General features: G+C 40.3%; 1 protein-coding gene across 2 annotated transcripts in view; it reads left to right on the top strand.

Annotated features, from left to right (window-relative positions):
- The window catches only part of SMAD5 (SMAD family member 5), a 64,150-nt gene that overhangs the window by 12,049 nt on the left and 32,851 nt on the right, over positions 1-19,250 (top strand). Inside the window, exon 2 of one of the 2 annotated variants that reach the window (XM_055429321.2) lies at positions 18,019-18,590. The exons of the other annotated variant lie outside the window; for it this stretch is intronic. Coding sequence (XP_055285296.1) covers positions 18,188-18,590 — 403 coding nt within the window. The 5' untranslated portion in view covers positions 18,019-18,187. The remainder of the gene's footprint in view (positions 1-18,018; positions 18,591-19,250) is intronic. 2 annotated transcript variants of the gene reach the window in all.

Raw genomic sequence — 19,250 nt, 5'->3', positions numbered from 1 at the left:
AAATCATTATAACTAGGCTCAAACACATCTTTATTAGTGAAACTAGGAGCCATTATAATTAGTGCATTTTTGCCAGTGAGAAATGTTTATTCCTTTAGCATAAAAATTCATGCCTCAAGATTCGACGAACTCTTGGAAAGCATTTTCTGCATCCCGCTGGTTGTGGACGTGTTTTCCCTCCAGAAAGTTGTTGAGATGCTTGAAGAAGTGGTAGTTGGTTGGCAAGAGGTCAGGTTAATATGGCAGATGAGGCAAAATTCCATTGCCTGTTTCTTTCAATTTTTGAAGCGATGGTTGTGCGACATGCAGTTGGATGTTGTTGTGGAGACAAATTGGGCCCTTTCTGTTGGCCAGTGCTGGCTGTAGGTGTTGCAGTTTTTGGTGCATCTCATTGATTTACTTCTCAGATGTAATGGTTTCACTGAGATTCAGAAAGCTATAGTGGATCAGATGGGCAGCAAACCACCCAACAGTGATCATGACCTTTTATTGGTGCAAGTTTGGCTTTGGGAAGTGCTTTGGAGCCCCTTCTCAGTCCAGCCACTGAGCTGGCCGTCACCAGTTATATAAAATCCACTTTTCACATGTCACAATCCAATCGAGAAATGGTTCATTGTTGTTGCATAAGATAGAGATGACACTTCAAAGCAGTGATTTTTAATTTTTTTTAATTTTCATTCAGTTCACGAGGTACCTACTTATCAAATCTTTTCACCTTTCCCGTTTACTTCAAATGCTGAACTACCATAGAATGATTGACATTGAGTTCTTTGGGAACTTCTTGTTTAACTGTAAGAGGATCAAGCTTTTCAGGTGGCACTAGTGGTAAAGAACCTGCCTGCCAATGCAAGAGACATAAGAGATGTGGGTTCAGTCCCTGGGTTGGGAAGATCCCCTGGAGGTGGGCATGGCAACCCCCTCCAGGGTTCTCCCTGGAGAATCCCATGGACAGAGGAGCTTGGCAAACTAGAGTGTATAGGGTTGCAAAGAGTCAGACATGACGGAAGAGACTGAGAACGCACACAGCAGCTTCAGTGATGCTCTCAGTTGGTCATTATCAACTTCTAGTGACTGGCCACTATGCTTCTCATCGTCAAGGCTCTTGTCTTCTTTGCAAAACTTCTTCAACCACCACTGCACTGTACATTCTTAGCAGTTCCTGGGCCAGATGCAATGTTGAAGTTGCGAGTTGTCACCACTGCTTTATGACTCATTTTGAACTCAAATAAGAAGATCACTCAAATTTGTTTTTTGTCTACCATCATTTCCATCAGTTCAGTTCAGTCACTCAGTTGTGTCTGATTCTTTGCGACCCCATGGACTGTCCATCACCAATTCCCAGAGCCTACTCAAACTCATGTCCATCCAGTCAGTGATGCCATCCAACCGTCTCATCTTCTGTCGTCCCCTTCTCCTCCAGGCTTCAATCTTTCCCAGCATCAGGGTCTTTTCCAGTCAGTCAGTTCTTTACATCAGGTAGTGAAATTATTGCAGTTTCTGCTTCAGCATCAGTCCTTCCAATGAATACTCAGGACTCATTTCCTTTAGGATTGACTGGTTGGATCTCCTTGCAGTCCAAGGGACTCTCAAGAGTCTTCTCCAACACCGCAGTTCAAAAGCATCAATTCTTTGGTGTTCAGCTTTCTTTGTCATCCAACTCTCACATCCATGCATGACTACTGGAGAAACCATAACTTTGACTGGATGGATCTTTGGTGGCAAAGTAATGTCTCTGCTTTATAATATGCTGTCTAGGTTGGTCATAGCTTTTGTTCTAAGGAGCAAGTGTCTTTTAATTTCATAGCTGCAGATCACCATCTGTAGTGATTTTGGAGCCCAAGAAAATAAAGTTTCCACTGTTTCCATGGTTTCCCCATCTATTTGCTATGAAGTGATGGGACCAGATGCCACAATCTTAGTTTTTGGAATGTTGAGTTTTAAGCCAACTTTTTCACTCTTTTTTCACTTTCATCAAGAGGCTCTTTAGTTCTTCTTCACTTTCTCCCATAAGGGTGATGTCATCTGCATATCTGAGGTTATTGATATTTCTCCCGGCAATCTTGATTCCAACTTATGCTTCATCCAGCCTAGCATTTCTCATGCTGTACTCTGCATATAAGTTAAATAAGTAGGGTGACAATATACAGCCTTGACATACTCCTTTTTGTAGTCTAAAATAAATATAAGAGACAAGCAAGTAATAAGTCATTAGCAAAAAACCATTAAAATGATGTATAACATAAACACATTTATTTAAGAATATATTCCAATATCAAATGGCAAAGTTCAACAGTGCAAAACCGCAATTACTTTTGCACCAACTTAATAGGTCTTTGTAAACCAGAGGTAAACTATAAAAAGCCAAAGTAATAGCAGATAATGCCTTCACAGTTATTAAGTCCCTCCAGGTTGTAAGAAGTAGTACACATTCCTGTCTACTCAGTTACTGGCCTTCTGTACCTGCTGTATGTATTTACTCTGTTTTAATACTGCATCTCTGTTGACTTATCCTATGAAAATCCAGAGTAAAGCTAAGTGATATGGGGCTTCCTTGATGGTTCAGTGGTTGAGTCCGCCTTGCAATGCAAGGGACACAGATTTGATCCCTTGTCCGGGAGGATCCCATAAGCTGCAGGGCAGCAGAGCCTGTGCACCACAGCTGCTGAGCTCCCAAGCTCTGGAGCTTGCGAGCCACAACTACTGAGTCCATGCACCACATGTGCTGAAGCCTGCGTGTCCTAGAGCCTGTGCTCCACAACAAGAGAAGCCATTGCGGTGAGGATCCTGCATGCTGCAGAGGGTAGTCCACGTTCACTGCAACTGGAGAAACCTTGTGCAGTAACAAGAGACCCAACATAGCCAAAAACAAGTAAATACATCAAAAAAACAAACAAACCACTAAGTGATGTGCTAAACAGCGCATGAAGCTCTTCATAGAATCTTCTCTTTTTTCTGGTTTCTCTTTATACTCTTTGAGATTACAGATACTGTCTTTTAAGACTTAGTTCCTAGTACAGAGTATTCCTGGCTTGTTCAGTTCAGTTCAGTTCAATTTCTCAGTCATGTCCAACTCTCTGCGACCCCATGAATCACAGCACGCCAGGCCTCCCTGTCAATTAGGTACCCAATAAATTTGTATGAATCAAATTCAAATCTTATTCATGTTTGTATCATCCTGCAAATTTGTATATTTATTCCTTCTCTCTTAAGCTCTAATTACGCATCTGCTTGGACCAGTACTTGCTTCCTTATACCCCTCCCCCATCACCTTTTTACCTTGTCTTGGCTATAACTAGAATCCCCTTTTGGGGTGCTACTGCTGCTGCTAAGTCGCTTCAGTTGTGTCCGACTCTGTGTGACCCCATAGACGGCAGCCCACCAGGCTCCCCCGTCCCAGGGATTCTCCAGGCAAGAACACTGGAGTGGGTTGCCATTTCCTTCTCCAATGCATGAAAGTGAAAAGTGAAAGTGAAGTTGCTCAGTCGTGTCCGACTCTTCGCGACCCCATGGACTGCAGCTTACCAGGCTCCTCCTGCCATGGGATTCTCCAGACAAGAGTACTGGAGTGGGTTGCCACTGCCTTCTCCCCTTTTGGGGTGAGTGATGTCTAATTCTTTCATCTTTTAAACCTTTACCTCTCTTAGATTGCCCTGTTTCTCTTCTTGGTGGTCAGCAAGTCCTGTGGGTTGTTTGTAATGTCCCTCACATCTGTTCCACCGTTACTGCCTAGTCTGGGTACCACCATCCTGGTGTGTCTTCCTCTCATAGTTGATTACTAGCATGTTTTCAGTTTACGCTCTCTGCCCCTCCTGGTTCAGCCTTTACTTGTCTATGTGCTGTTGCCATTTTTGTCTTCCTGAAATGCCTCTTTGAACGTATCTTTCTGCTTAGATAGAACTGTACCCTGCACACAGGATTACTTCTAGCAGCCTGACCCTTTTGCTTTTGTATTCAGTCTTTCTTTGTGTGGCTTTCATTCTGTGGTGCTGTCTTTCCCTTTAGCTTCACAGCCTAGCTGATTGTCTCCTCCCAGGCTCTTCTGCCTCATTTGGTTTAATGATACATGGGTTCTCCTTATTCCTGTCCTTTATTACCAACTGGGTTATGAGTTATAGACTGTCATATTCCTTTTTGAATCTTATGATAGACGTTCCTAAAATTTGTGCTGATATCATGAACTGTTATCCACACCTCATCTTTAAAACTTTCTTTTTTCACTTAGGTGCTGTGTGTGTGTGTTTAGGTGGGGGAAACGGAGCCTGTCAGAGAAAGGTTACCACTTTTTTCTGTCACTTGCCATTTGCAACACAGTTAATTCCTTCTTTAGGTGGGGGAAACAGGAAGCGTGTCAGAGATAGGTTACTCTCATAGCTCAGTTGGTAAAGAATCCGCCACAATACAGGAGACCCCAGTTGATTTCTGGGTTGGGAAGATCCGCTGGAGAAGGGATAGGCTACCCACTCCAGTATTCTTGGGCCTCCCTTCTGGCTCAGCTGGTAAATAATCCACTTGCAATGCAGGAGACCTGGGTTCAATCCCTGGGTTGGGAAGATCCCCTGGAGAAGGGAAAGGCTACCCACTTCAGTATTCTAGCCTGGAGAATTCCATGGACTATCCATGGGGTCACAAAGAGTCAGACATGACTGAGCGATTTTCATTTCACTAATTCCTTCTTAAACAATCTTATTCATAAGTGTGTAATCTTTCCACTTTTTCCTCCCCAGTTTCCACTTGCATTGGCATAATTCTGCTTCCTTTCTGTTCCTTTTAAGTTTCCCCTGAATAGAAGTTTGGAAGTGTTTGATCACTAGATTTCATTATATTCACTCAAACTGCAATATTGATGAGATTTGATTCCTGGATTGAGAAGATCCCCTGGAGGAGGGCATGGCACCCACTCCAGTATTTGTGCCTGGAGAGTCCCATGGACAGAGGAGCCTTGCAGGCTATACTTCATAAGGTCACAAAGAATTGGACATGACTGAAGTGACTTAGCACACACGCAAGATTTACCTTACACAGATTATCCTATGTATTTCCTAATGGAATGTTAGATTTGGGGGGATTCTGTGGGTTTTAAGGTAGAACTAGGTGTCAGACTTCATTTTTTTGGGCTCCAAAATCACTGCAGATGCTGATTGCAGCCATGAAATTAAAAGACGCTTGCTCCTTGGAAGGAAAGTTATGACCAACCTTGATAGTATATTAAAAAGCAGAGACGTTACTTTGCCAACCAAGGTCCGTCTAGTCAAGGCTATGGTTTTTCCCGTGGTCATGTATGGATGTGAGATTTGGACTGTGAAGAAGGCTGATCGCCGAAGAATCGATGCTTTTGAACTGTGGTGTTGGAGAAGACTCTTGAGAGTCCCTTGTACCGCAAGGAGATCCAACCAGTCCATTCTAAGGGAGATCGATCCTGGGTGTTCATTGGAAGGACTGATGCTAAAGCTGAAACTCCAATACTTTGGCCACCTCATGCAACGAGTTGACTCACTGGAAAAGACTCTGATGCTGGGAAGGGTTGGGGGCGGGAGGAGAAGGGGATGACGGAGAATGAGATGGCTGGATGGCATCACCGACTCTGTGGACATGAGTTTGAATGAACTGCGGGAGTTGGTGAGGGACAGGGAGGCCTGGCGTGCTGTGATTCATGGGGTCGCGGAGAGTCGGACACGACTGAGCGACTGAACTGAACTGAGAAGTTCCCTGAAAGATATCTTAGGCATTATTCAATTTTTTGTTCGAAGGTAGAACTAGAAGTTCCCTGAAAGATATCTTAGGCATTATTCAGTTTTTTGTTGGGACAGTTTATTTGTTTTATTAACTTCTTTTAGTCTACCATCTATTATTGTAAGAAGACTTGGCTTTTCAGGAGAAGGCTCAGTTTGATATTTAACATTCAGAAAGGCTGGGTTAGTGTGAATTTAGAAGAGCATTAAAGAGAAAACAGAATTTGTCTTCTATCCCTGCTTATGCTATTGAAGTGTGACTTTAACATTTATTAATAATAACTGTTTTGAAAGAGCTTCTCTTGGAGGTTTTTTGCAAAAGAAAGTAATTCCATGATTTAAGTTCAATGATTTTGGTTTTCATAGGAACTAATTAAATCACATTTAAGGAGTGATAATAGATATGTTATTCCCAATGGTGTACCTTGCTGCTGCTAAGTCACTTCAGTCGTGTCCGACTCTGTGTGACCCCATAGACGGAAGCCCACCAGGCTCTCCCGTCCCTGGGATTCTCCAGGCAAGAACACTGGGATGGGTTGCCATTTCCTTCTCCAATGTGTGAAAGTGGAAAGTGAAAAGTGAAAGTGAAGTCGCTCAGTCGTGTCCGACTCCTAGCGACCCCACGGGCTGCAGCCTACCAGGCTCCTCCATCCATGGGATTTTCTAGGCAATAGTACTGGAGTGGCTTGCCATTGCCTTCTCCGATGGTGTACCTTAGGGTAGCTTTAATGTGTTAGGTGGCCCAGCATGACAGAGGCACACAGGATTTGTTCAGAAGCCAGTTTTCATGTGAGACATTGTCTTACGTATCTGGGCTATCAAATACGTATGTCTTCTCTTCTCCTTAGAAGAAAACTCGGAGGTGAGCACGCCCTGGGGCACATGAATATACCAAAGATATAAAATACGGACTTCATGCTGAGTAAGTCCTTTGGGCAAGAACTCCTTTGGGAGTTAGAAGACTTAGATAGTTTATGCATCACTGGGCAGTAGCCAGGCTTCTCCAGAATCATCTGAGGCATGTGAGAAGCTGTGAGGACTGTCGAAAGCAGCAGCAGGAAGGGAGAGTGAGCACAGGAGAGAAGGCAGATGCTGGTGGGAAGTGATGGGGGAGCGTCCCAGAGTGCTTTGGGAAAGGGGGGAAGAAAGGGCTGCCTTGTTTCTTCTAAGATGTGCATTATTTTCACCTCATAACATCTCTGAAACTGGGATCCGTTTAATAACTGTTGGCATCTGAATATTGCTTTTCACTAGGTGGCAGTTTTGATGTTGTTGTCATTGCACGTGCACAAAATCTGCCTTTGCTGTTTTATTGCTGTCATTTCTCTCATTTACACCCTCTGGGAAGATCAAGCAAGGACTAGTATCAAAAGTTGCAGGATGGGTGTCAGTGGTTTGAACTATAATCCAGGAGTATAGATGGAATATTCTTCAAACCTGCAGTATTGATGGCAGAAAGATGATATTATGAAGAAAAAACTTAAGTGATGAGAAAACATGGTGTGACAGTTTAATTTACAACTTTCTGTTCCTTCAAGGTTCATAAAATAATGGTAGATTGACTTTGTATATTTCATGAAATTAAGTAGCCCAGCTGTGTATTTAAAAATCCTGATCCTGATGTAAAAAAATTTCATGATTATTACAACAGTAATGACTACAGTTTCCCTTTGCTGAATATGTACTATGCCAGGCACTAAGTGTTTATCTCATTTAATTCTCAGGACTGATATTCATTATACAAAATAGAAATAAATAGAGGTTTAGGTATGTTAGATCCAGAATTTGAACCCTAGTTGATAAGACCTCAGATCTAGTGTTTTTGTGTGTTACAATACATATATTAATATTCCTGTGTTCAGTTCAGTTCAATTCAGTCGCTCAGTTGTGTCTGACTGTCCGCTACCCCATGAATCACAGCACGCCAGGCCTCCCTGCCCATCACCAACTCCCGGAGTTCACTCAAACTCATGTCCACAGAATCAGTGATGCCATCCAGCCATCTCATTCTCGGTCCTCCCCGTCTCCTCCCGGCCCCAACCTTTCCTAGCATCAGAGTCTTTTCCAGTGAGTCAACTCGTCGCATGAGGTGGCCAAAGTATTGCAGTAGTTTAGCCTTATTGTATATTTCTAGCCAGTTTTCTTGTTCTGCCACCTGTGTTCCAGCAAACTGAGCTGTAATATTTCCCCGTCCTGGTAGATAAAGTCTCTGATTTTACGTCTTTATGGGAATAGCATTTATGCCTAAGATACAGCTACTTCATGCCTTTTGTCTTCCTCCATTCCCTTCCCCCAAAGGCCATCCCCTGAATTTCTTTAACATGCTGTTCACCCTAAGGGTATCTGCCATTCTCCATGGTGTAGTGCACAGAGGGATGGGCACTTTTAGTTGATTATTAACTTGTAAATCTTTACAGTTAAGGTCTGGGCCTGATTTATCTTTTAGCCATTTAGCATCTAGTTTGTGGCTTGCCCTTTTTAGGTATACTTAGTAGGCTGCAGTCCATGGGGTCGCTAAGGGTCGGACATGACTGAGCGACTTCACTTTCACTTTTCACTTTCACACATTGGAGAAGGAAATGGCAACCCACTCCAGTGTTCTTGCCTGGAGAATCCCAGGGATGGGGGAGCCTGGTGGGCTTCCGTCTATGGGGTCACACAGAGTCGGACATGACTGAAGTGACTTAGCAGCAGCAGCAGTAAACATGTCGGAGAAGGCAATGGCAAGCCACTCCAGTACTATTGCCTAGAAAATCCCATGGATGGAGGAGCCTGGTAGGCTGCAGTCCGTGGGGTCGCTAAGGGTCGGACACGACTGAGCGACTTCACTTTCACTTTTCACTTTCCACTTTCACACATTGGAGAAGGAAATGGCAACCCATCCCAGTGTTCTTGCCTGGAGAATCCCAGGGACGGGGGAGCCTGGTGGGCTTCCGTCTATGGGGTCACACAGAGTCGGACATGACTGAAGTGACTTAGCAGCAGCAGCAGTAAACATGTCGGAGAAGGCAATGGCAAGCCACTCCAGTACTATTGCCTAGAAAATCCCATGGATGGAGGAGCCTGGTAGGCTGCAGTCCGTGGGGTCGCTAAGGGTCGGACACGACTGAGCGACTTCACTTTCACTTTTCACTTTCCACTTTCACACATTGGAGAAGGAAATGGCAACCCATCCCAGTGTTCTTGCCTGGAGAATCCCAGGGACGGGGGAGCCTGGTGGGCTTCCGTCTATGGGGTCACACAGAGTCGGACACGACTGAAGTGACTTAGCAGCAGCAGCAGCAGCAGTAAACATGTGTTGGATAAGTAAGAGTATAAATCTGAGGTTAAGTGTAGCACGTTATTTGTGCCTTAGTTGACCTGGAAAGCATTGTAGAAAGGGAGCACAGAGGACCAGATTTAACTACCCCGCTATCTGTAACCTCTAGAGACTTAAGTTACTGAATGTAGCCTTTTTGAATTTTTCTCTATTTGATAAGTTTAGCAATAGTATTAAGGAGTGTTGTAGATGACTGTGAACACGATCAGCTGATTGAATTGAGGATGGGTATTCTCAGTGTTTCTAAATTTATTTTATTTAGTGAAAGATGAAGGGAGTGTGGAAAATTGAATTAACTTTTTGAAGAGAGATTTAAAATTAAATCTTTTGGGTACTAGAAAACCTAATCATACTCTAATTTTCAAAGGTATTATAAGTTCACTTGGGGCTCATATTGCATATGCTAGCATATACAAATCAAAAATTGTTATTTTAATTTATTTTTATATACTAATGAAAAAATTATTTCATAATGGAGTACTTTTGTGAGGATAGAGAATAAATCTGTTGCTGTATCACAAGCACTCTGATACTTTTATTTCAGTTTATGAGCCAATATGTTACTTTTAAATACTTATTTTACAGAAAAGATGACAAGAGAAAATTGCTCTGTTACATGGATATCAGAAACAGTTTCACCCACAGTATAATAATTTTCACTTAGAAATATAAATGCTAAGTATTAAGAAAGTGAATATGTGAAATACAGTTGGGCATATTCTTAGAGTTTTAAATGGAGAGTGCAGAATACCAAGCAGTGCTGTGTTAAACCTCAGTCATGGCCAGAAGCTGGGGAGACTATATATATGCAGAGAAAAAAAATTTAAGGAAGTATACCAAATGTTCATGCAGTGATGTGGGTAAATTTTATAATTAGAACATTTGTATTTAGAAAAAAATTGTTTTAAAAGTAGTACTTTATTCCATCATTTCTAAGATAATTATGTTCTTGTGATAAATGTGGCAAAAATGTCCTAATGATAATTTAAAAGGCTTTGGATTAAGTCTGCTATAATAAATGTAAATTTTATACAATAGTAGCAAACACTTAGATAGTCCTTTCATACCTCAAGAGTGACTGAGCTCAACAGAGAGAAGAGTGAGTTGAAGTAGATTAAGAAGCTTAAGAAGCATGGGAATTTGCTGTGTGACTCAGGGAACTAAAACAGATGCTCTGTGACAGTCTAGAAGGGTGGGATGGGGAGGGAGATGGGAGGGAGATTCCAGAGAGAGGGGACATGGGTGTACCTATGGCTGAGTCTTGCTGATGTTTGACAGAAACTTCAAAATTCTGTAAAGCAGTTATTCTTCAATTAAAAAATAAAGTGGCAAAAAAGAAAAGTTGAAAGAAAATCACCAGGCCCTACACTAATGTATTTGCATGGGTGTATTAAAATGCACCGTTATGTGAATGCAAAAAAAAAATAAGTTGATGAGCTATGTTCAGTTCAGTTTAGTCGCTCAGTCGTGTCCGACTCTTCGCGACCCCATGAATCACAGCACGCCAGGCCTCCCTGTCCATCGCCAACTCCCGGAGTTCACTCAAACTCATGTCCATGAGTCGGTGATGCCATCCAGCCATCTCATTCTCTGTCGTCCCCGTCTCCTCCTGCCCCCAACCTTTCCCAGCATCAGAGTCTTTTCCAGTGAGTCAACTCGTCACATGAGGTGGCCATAGTATTGGAGTTTCAGCTTTAGCATCAGTCCTTCCAATTAACACCCAGGACTGATCTCCTTTAGAATGGACTGGTTGGATCTCCTTGCAGTCCAAGGGACTCTCAAGAGTCTTCTCCAGCACCACAGTTCAAAAGCATCAATTCTTCGGCAATCAGCTTTCTTCACAGTCCAACTCTCACATCCATACATGACCACAGGAAAAATGAGCTATGTTAAGTGGTATAAAAAAGTCAGTTTGAAAATGAACACGTTGGATTATCCTTGGTTTCTGAAACTGTGTGGTCTTATTTTTGATAACATGTAATGATTCAAATGTTTTGGAGAAGTCTCGGAGATATGAAAGGTATTAATAGTAGATCTTGAAGGGGAGAGCATTTCTTTGCTTAGTGGGCAGTGTGCACAGTCCTTAGGAACATAGGTTCTGGAGCTGGGCTGTTAGGGTTTAGTTCCTGACTTTGCTTTTTCCTATCTTTGTATATAAACATCTAATTTATGTAAATTACATCTAATTTCCTTTCACCTATTCTCTTATCTGTTAAATGAGAATTATGGAATTTACCTTATAAGCCTGTTTTGAGATTTGAATGATTTTCAGTTTATAGGTGCTCGATAGTGCTTGGCATATTGAAGTGTCAATAAATGTTAATGGTATTATTCTTCTTATCAGAGAAATATTATTATCTGCTTTAGCAATCGCTTTTGTAGAAAGGAAACCATTCACATTCTTAAAATAGCTGTATTCTTTCAAGAAAGTTATATGTCTAAAAGTCTACCTCTGTGGGGAACTTTTTAAGATCACTCATGCACTTTTGTCTTTTCATCAGTAGCAGGGCAGCCCACAGTCTGTACTTCCTATAGAGGGTTTTTAGCATGACACAGTAACAGAGGTTCATAATAATAACTAAGTCATTAAGAAAAGCTTATGCTATACTTAGGTCTTCATGAACCAGTGATACTTGGTTCAGGAACGCACTCATTCAAAATGAAACCACTTTAAATGCAGACCAGTATTTCATATTGGGACTTTATCTTAAAAAAACTAAAAATTTGGAAAATCACTAGGTTATAATTGTAAACATGTATTAAGTCTTATAATAAAGACTGAATTGAATGTAGGCCTAATTTTTCTCATAAAATAATTTAGTCACATAATATGACATCCTTCATGCTTGACATTTGTGATACTATTATTAAGAGCATTTTTATTGTTGTGAAAATACTCTTAAAAATGTGTATCCATTTCCCCAGGGACTTCTGTTAATCTGTTGATAGCGAAGTTATTGTTTCTGTACAGAGAATAGACTTGCTTAGTGATCACTGTAAAAATGGTGGACTTCCCAGGCTCACTGTTCCTCACCAGTGCAACCCCCTGGAGTACTAGTAAAGTTGTTATGGACATGTACTTGCCTTTTGGTTGACATAGCACTTGTTTCAGTTGGATACGAACCTAGGAATGGAATTGCTGGATCATAGGGATCCATGTTTAGCATTAGTAGATGTTGTCAAACAGTTCTCCCAAAGTGGTTGGGCTAATTTATGTTTCTCTTGGGCTAACAGAATATGTAAGAGTTGTTTTGATTATCATGAACATCTCCTTTTTTTTTTTTTTTTTTTTACTAGCCATTCTGGTGGATGTAGAGTGATACTTCACTGTTTTGTTTTTTTTAATTTTTTATTAGAAAACTGAAATTTACAATGTGTTTATATCACTCACTGAGTACATGGCATTTAAAAACAACATCATTAAAGAAAGATAACAAAAATACAAAGTCTTAAAACCTACGGGATACGGAAAACGTTATCCACTGAGGCCTTAAATGTAGTAGACTTTACATAAAAAGGAAAAGCCATGAGTATACAAGTATAAAGCCAGTTTAAGAAGTTAGCAAGATAAGCAGAATAATCATAAATAAAGGTATTAATGTAATAAAAATAAAATTGAGAGGCTCAATAGTCAAAGCTGCCTTAAAAAGCTTCTCTAAAGGAAGACATCAGGTAACAGTAATCAACAAGAAAAATATTGCAAATAAACAATATTCAAAATGGGAATTATTCATAGAAGCATCAAGAATATAAATAATAGAAACAACTTTATGCCTATACATTGATAACTAATGCTGTTGAACCCATTTTATCATCTAATGGCCGTTTTGATACCTTTTGTGAAAGTTCCTGATTAGGCCTTTTATTCACTAGTGAATTTCTATGATCAATTTTGCTCTTTTTTGTAACTTCGTAAGTTGAAACTTATAAAACAAGTACTTGGATTACTTGTGGCACCCACCAGCTATCCAGTTTGGAAAGTTACAAAACATTTTTGAAAAGAATTCTGTTAAATTTTTAAAGTTTTTAATCATTCCACATTTAAAGAGGTGAGTGCAAAGTTTGTCCTTTCCCCTTTCCCAGTAGTAGAAATTCATGTGTGAATAGCATATTTCAGTTTATAAAACATCTATTACATGTATATTTAAGTGTGTTTTTAGTACTTTGCTGCTGCTAAGTCGCTTCAGTTGTGTCCGACTCTGTGTGACCCCATAGACGGCAGCCCACCAGGCTCCCCCGTCCCTGGGATTCTCCAGGCAAGAACACTGGAGTGGGTTGCCATCTCCTTCTCCAGTGCATGAAAGTGAAAAGTGAAAGTGAAGTCGCTCAGTCGTGTCCAACTCTTCGCGACCCCATGGACTGCAGCCTACCAGACTCCTGTCCATATGATTTTCCAGGCAAGAGTACTGGAGTGGGTTGCCATTGCCTTCTCCTTTTAGTACTTTAGGCACACGTTATTTTATAACTTCAATATTTTAATGACTTAGGAACCATCATCCCTATTTTATAGAAAAATCAATGGAGTTAGAAAGAGTGATACCTCATCATGGTCATATACCTAGTAAAGGATAGAATCTGATTCTCTTCTGTTTTCATTATGATACTTAAAAAATTAAAATAGTGCATTTTTGAGTTATAAAATATTTATACACATAGAAAAATAGAGAAAATAATATCGATGATCTGTCAGATTTTCTTGTAATGTAGTTTTAAAAGAAACACAGCTGAAGCTTTTCCATTCTTTCTTCAGCCTTCTTTCCCTGAAAGTAATCGATATTCAGTATCCTGAGATTGGTATATGTTATTTTCATGCATACTTTTATTCTCATCTGTGCGTCTCTGTAAAGAACTATCTTTTTTGTTTTAAATTTTATGCTGTTGCTCTTATAAAGGTATTTTATGTTTTTATGAATTGCTTTTTTAAAACTCTCTACTCATTCATTTAATAAACAAGCACTGTCCTTAGGTTCAGGGTTATATGATGATGGATAAGAAAGACAAGGCTACCTGCCTACTAACATTTTTGTGAGGAAGACTTAGTTAATAAGTAAAATCAATATCATTATTATGAATGCCGTGAGACAAAATTGAGCAGTATCAAGGGATAGAGAATGATGTGGGAATTGGATGTAAGCTATTTTAGATAAAATAGCCAGGGACCTCCTTTTTAGGAGGTGACAACTGAGCAGCTAAATTAATTGAGAGAAAGCCATGTTTAAAATCTGGGAGAGGAGAATTCCATAGGAGGGAACATCGGGTGCAAAGGCCTTGAGGTAGAAATGACTTTGGAGCATTTGAGAAATGAAAAACCTTCAGGTGTGGTAAGTACAAAGTTAGCCAAGAGAAGGCTAAGAAATGAGATTGGAGGAGAAGCCAAAGGCTTAACTGTGTAGGTCCCATAAAGCAATGTTAAAGAATTTGGATATTGAGTGTAATGGGAAACAGCTGGATGATTTTTGAGCTGAAAGATGACATGGTTTGATATAGTGTTTTTAGCTTTTTTTTTGGCTGTGCCTTTGCAGCATGTGGAATCTTAGTTCCTTGACCAGGGATCGAATTCATACCCACTACATTGGAAGCCCGGAGTCTTAACCACTAGATTGCCAGGGAAGTACGGTTTGATACACTTTTAAGATTACTGTTTAAGATTCCAGATTACTGGAATTCTGTGTATTAGAAAACAATATGAAAGCTCTGTAGAATGGAAAGATCTTGATGATAACATTGTTTATACATTTTTCTGTGCCTTTTTTCAATATACTACTATTTATGTAAAAAAGGTTATGATTATTTATATATCTGTATTTGTGTAAAATTTCTCTGGAAAGACATAAAAGACAAAGAAAAGAGGGATTCCCTGTGAGAAGGGGAACTGAAGGTGGGAGAAAAATAGGAAGGAAGCTGACCACTGTATACTTAACATGACAGGAAAATACTTAAAATTGTAACAGTATTCAGTCAGCCAAATTTTCACAAAGTGAAACTAAAAATCGCATAAAATCACTCAGAGGGAAATGAAGAGCTTTGCCAGGATGGCAGAAACCCTCAAGTTTCCTTTAGTCAGTGCCTGCAGCCTTCCTTTTAAAGGGTAACCATCATCCTGAGTTCTCATAGCATGCAATAGTTTCACCTGTTTGTTTTGTACTGGCACTTTCAACTCCATTCTGTTCTATAGTAGATAATAGGTTATCAACTGTTTCTATTTTAGCTTTATGCCTCTGTTAACGCATTATTGACCTCAGGGATTTTTGTGGAAACTAATACCTGTAGCCAGCGATTTGTTATGTAAGTGAATATTGAAATATTCTGGTCAATAATGTTCAGGTAACAAAAGAAGTATTAATATGTTTCTGGTCTATAAGTTGTTAAAAGGTTAAAACAATACAGAAGCATATGGAACAAATCATGCAGGACCCTCTTTCTATTGCTTATCTCCCATTCCATGCTTCTCCCTAGGGTAATTTAGTGTGTAGCCTTTTAGTCCTTGTTCTGGATTTATATACACAAATAACTTTCCCCCCTTTTTTCTTGTTAGTAAATATTATGGTTAGTATGTAATAGTAGTAGAGATGATAGATTAGTAGTTAACATTTATTAACTATGTTTCTAGTGGTTAACTACTAGTCTAGTATCAGGTCTTCAAGCTCCTCTGCTTTTGTCTCCCTCTTCTTCAACATATCATTGCTTCATACATGCTGTCTCTCATATAAGTGCACTACTCTAGATTGCCAGGAGAAATATCAGTAATATGGAGATGACACCACCCTTATTGCATAAAGTGAAGAGGGACTAAAGAGCCTCTTGATGAAGGTGAAAGAGGAGAGTGAAAAAACTGGTTTAAAACTCAATATGCAAAAAACTAAGATCATGGTATCTGGTCCAATCAGTTCAGTTCAGTTCAGTCACTCAGTTGTGTCCGACTCTTTGCGACCCCATGGACTGCAGCACACCATGCTTCCCTGTTCATCACCAACTCCCAGAGCTTCTCAAACTCATATCCATCGAGTTGGTGATGCCATCCAACCATCTCGTCCCCTGTCATCCCCTTCTGATCCCATCACATCATGGCAAATAGATGGGGGAACAATGGAAACAGTGACAGACTGTTTTCCTGGGCTCCCAAATCACTGTGGATGGTGACTGCAGCCATGAAATTAAAAGACGGCTTCCTCCTTGGAAGAAAAGCAATGACAAACCTAGACAGTGTATTAAAAAGCCAAGACATTTCTTTGCCTACAAAGACCCGTATAGTCAAAGCTATCGTTTTTCCAGTAGTCATGTATGGATGTGAAAGTTGGACCATAAAGAAGGCTGAGCCCCGAAGAATTGATGCTTCGTTTTGGAGAAGACTCTTGAGAGTCCCTTGGACTGCGGGGAGATCAAACCAGTCAATCCAAAGGAAATCAACCTTGAATAGTCATTGGAAGAACTGATGCTGAAACTGAAGCTCCAATACTTTGGCCACCTAATGCAAGAGCCGACTCATTGGAAAAGACCCTGATGCTGGGAAAGATTGAGGGCAAGAGGAGAGGGGATGGCAGAGGATGAGATGGTTGGATGGCATCACCAACTCAATGGACGTGAGTTTGAACAAACTCCAGGAGATCGTGAAGGACAGGGAAGCCTTGCATGCTGCAGTCCATGAGGTCACAAAGAGTCAGATACTGCTGAGTGACTGAACAACAACACTCTGTCTAGCCTCTGTTATATTCTAGTATTATGGAATTAAGGTCTTAGTCAGCCGGGACTGTCTGCTCTTTATCCTGAGAAATGCCCTATTCGTACCTGCCCATGTATTTTTTTATGTTCCTCTTTCCATTGACATTTCCCTTCTCATCTCAGACAACCAAATCATGCCTGTACTTTCTGATCCAGATGGCTTTTATCCTATATCCTTAATGCTGCTACAACTGAAGTAAGACTTTTTATACGGTTTATTTAACTCATAACACTTTACAGTCTGTGACCTGTTCCTGAAACGTGCTTTTGTTTTCCTGTTATATTTCCCTGGTTCAATGTAGGCAGTTTTGTTTTCCTGGTGAAAATTATCCTATGAAGCGTTGGGAAAGACATTCTGCCTAGGCTTGGGCATATCCATTCATACGTAAGGAGTACACCTTCACTTCACTGCACCCTTCCTCATATGGTTCCAGCTCGCGGTCTGTATAGCCACTGCTGAGCATGTCTCTCACTTCCCAGTGACAGCAAATTACTTGGTGGAATTTGAATTTAGTGAAATGAGGTGTGAGTTTTTCTCTTCAGTCTGTGTGGTCTGGCCTTGCAAGTAGGGAGGAGTCAACATAATTGAAGATTGTGCAGTTCCTAGTGACCGGTGCCAAGAGGTTATGATACACATTGCTTGGGTGTGGTGTACAGTGAATAAATGCTTGCAGCTCTTGGCCCTTTTTTTGATCAGTGAAGCACTTTTTAATTAATATTTTTATTTCTAGAGGAAGAACTGTAGTTTTCCATAGCTGTACAACCCTTTTCTCCTAAAGAAGAGTCAGTGATCCTTTTTTTCTTCTTTTCTGGATCGGCACCTAGAACACAGGCTTCTTAGCAGGCATATGTTGAAAGAATAAATCAGTTGGCTTTTAAGATGAAACTATTTGATACTGTTTTCAGTGAAGAAAACTCCTTCAGAATCTTGGGGGCTTCTGATGGAAGTAAATAAAGGTGTCGGAGCTGTTTTTCATGGGGTGATAACGTGTAGAAAGTAGAGCACCCTGCTTTGCTTTTGGTTATCATTTGACATTGCCAGTGAGATTCATATTATGAAGAAGGGAGTGAGTGGTCACAGGACTTAAGAGAAAATTTTTCTATCTAGACTTAGGTTTTTTGTTTTACTTGGTAAGGCTTTTCTGCTCTTATTTGAAAGTAACATACTTTTCAAATTATACTGATTTAAATGTATGTGAATTGTATTTATTTAAACTAGGGATCTTATCCTTTTCACCTTTTCTCTTTCAGGGCTTGAACCAATGAAAGAAGCTTATGGCACTTATGAAGATAAATGTCACTCCTTCCTTTTAACTTGCAACTTTTGCTTTGGGCCTGTATATGACTTTCCACCTGTGATCTGTATGTTCAGTAGACACTGACTTTGAGTTGCAGAAAGGTTTCTGAAGATTTAAATCAAATGACGTCAATGGCCAGCTTGTTTTCTTTTACTAGTCCAGCAGTAAAACGATTGTTGGGCTGGAAGCAAGGTGATGAAGAGGAGAAATGGGCAGAAAAGGCAGTCGATGCTTTGGTGAAAAAACTAAAAAAGAAAAAAGGTGCCATGGAGGAGCTAGAAAAAGCCTTGAGCAGTCCAGGACAGCCAAGCAAATGTGTCACTATCCCCAGATCTTTAGATGGACGCCTGCAGGTTTCTCACAGAAAAGGCTTACCCCATGTTATATACTGTCGTGTTTGGCGCTGGCCTGATCTGCAGAGTCATCATGAGCTAAAGCCATTGGATATTTGTGAATTTCCTTTTGGATCTAAGCAAAAAGAAGTTTGTATCAACCCATACCACTATAAGAGAGTGGAGAGTCCAGGTAGGTTTTAATTCCCCTGGGAAGAATTATAAAACTTCTACCTTCCTGATTTGCATTTGACTGAATTTAGTAATTAATAGGTTACTTTAGCTTTATGCTTCCTTAAAGATTTTAATCTTGGGAGGAATACTGGACTTTGTATTTAGCTTAATATTCAGGTGATATAGCTCTCAAGTGGCTTATTCTAATTCACTCTTCTCTGTAAGCAGCCAGTTGTATGTACACACTGCCATTCCTCTATTTTATTTAAAGTCTAAGTTCCATATGTGTACTGCATCCCACTCCTTTTTGTTTATTCAAAACTTTGTTTCCACAATTATTACCCGCTTCACAGCATTTTATTTTCCTTCTCTGCTAGACTTTTTCTGAAAGCATCAAGCATGCTGTTATACTGCCCAACCTCAAATAAAGGTTAAAAAAGAATTTCTGTCCTGACCTCAGCCATGTGACCCCACCTCCAACGTACCTTGTATAGGAGTCTCCATCTGTGTTATCTCTGTATTACCATTGTTCCTGTTCTTGTTGACACCCACTCTTGTTAGTCTTTCTTTCCTACCTTTTGACTTGTCAGATTCACTAATGACTGACTTCTTACAAACAGAGGGATCAATCATTCTCAGTCCTCATCTTATTTGCCCTGTCAGCATTGTTTGATACAGT

Source organism: Moschus berezovskii, chromosome 8, assembly GCF_049115385.1.
Source record: "Moschus berezovskii isolate FMDL1 chromosome 8, NW_MosBer_1.0, whole genome shotgun sequence".
Classification (NCBI taxonomy): domain Eukaryota; kingdom Metazoa; phylum Chordata; class Mammalia; order Artiodactyla; family Moschidae; genus Moschus; species Moschus berezovskii.
Note: the sequence above shows the minus strand (reverse complement) of the source record. Positions and strands in the feature narration are given on the sequence as shown.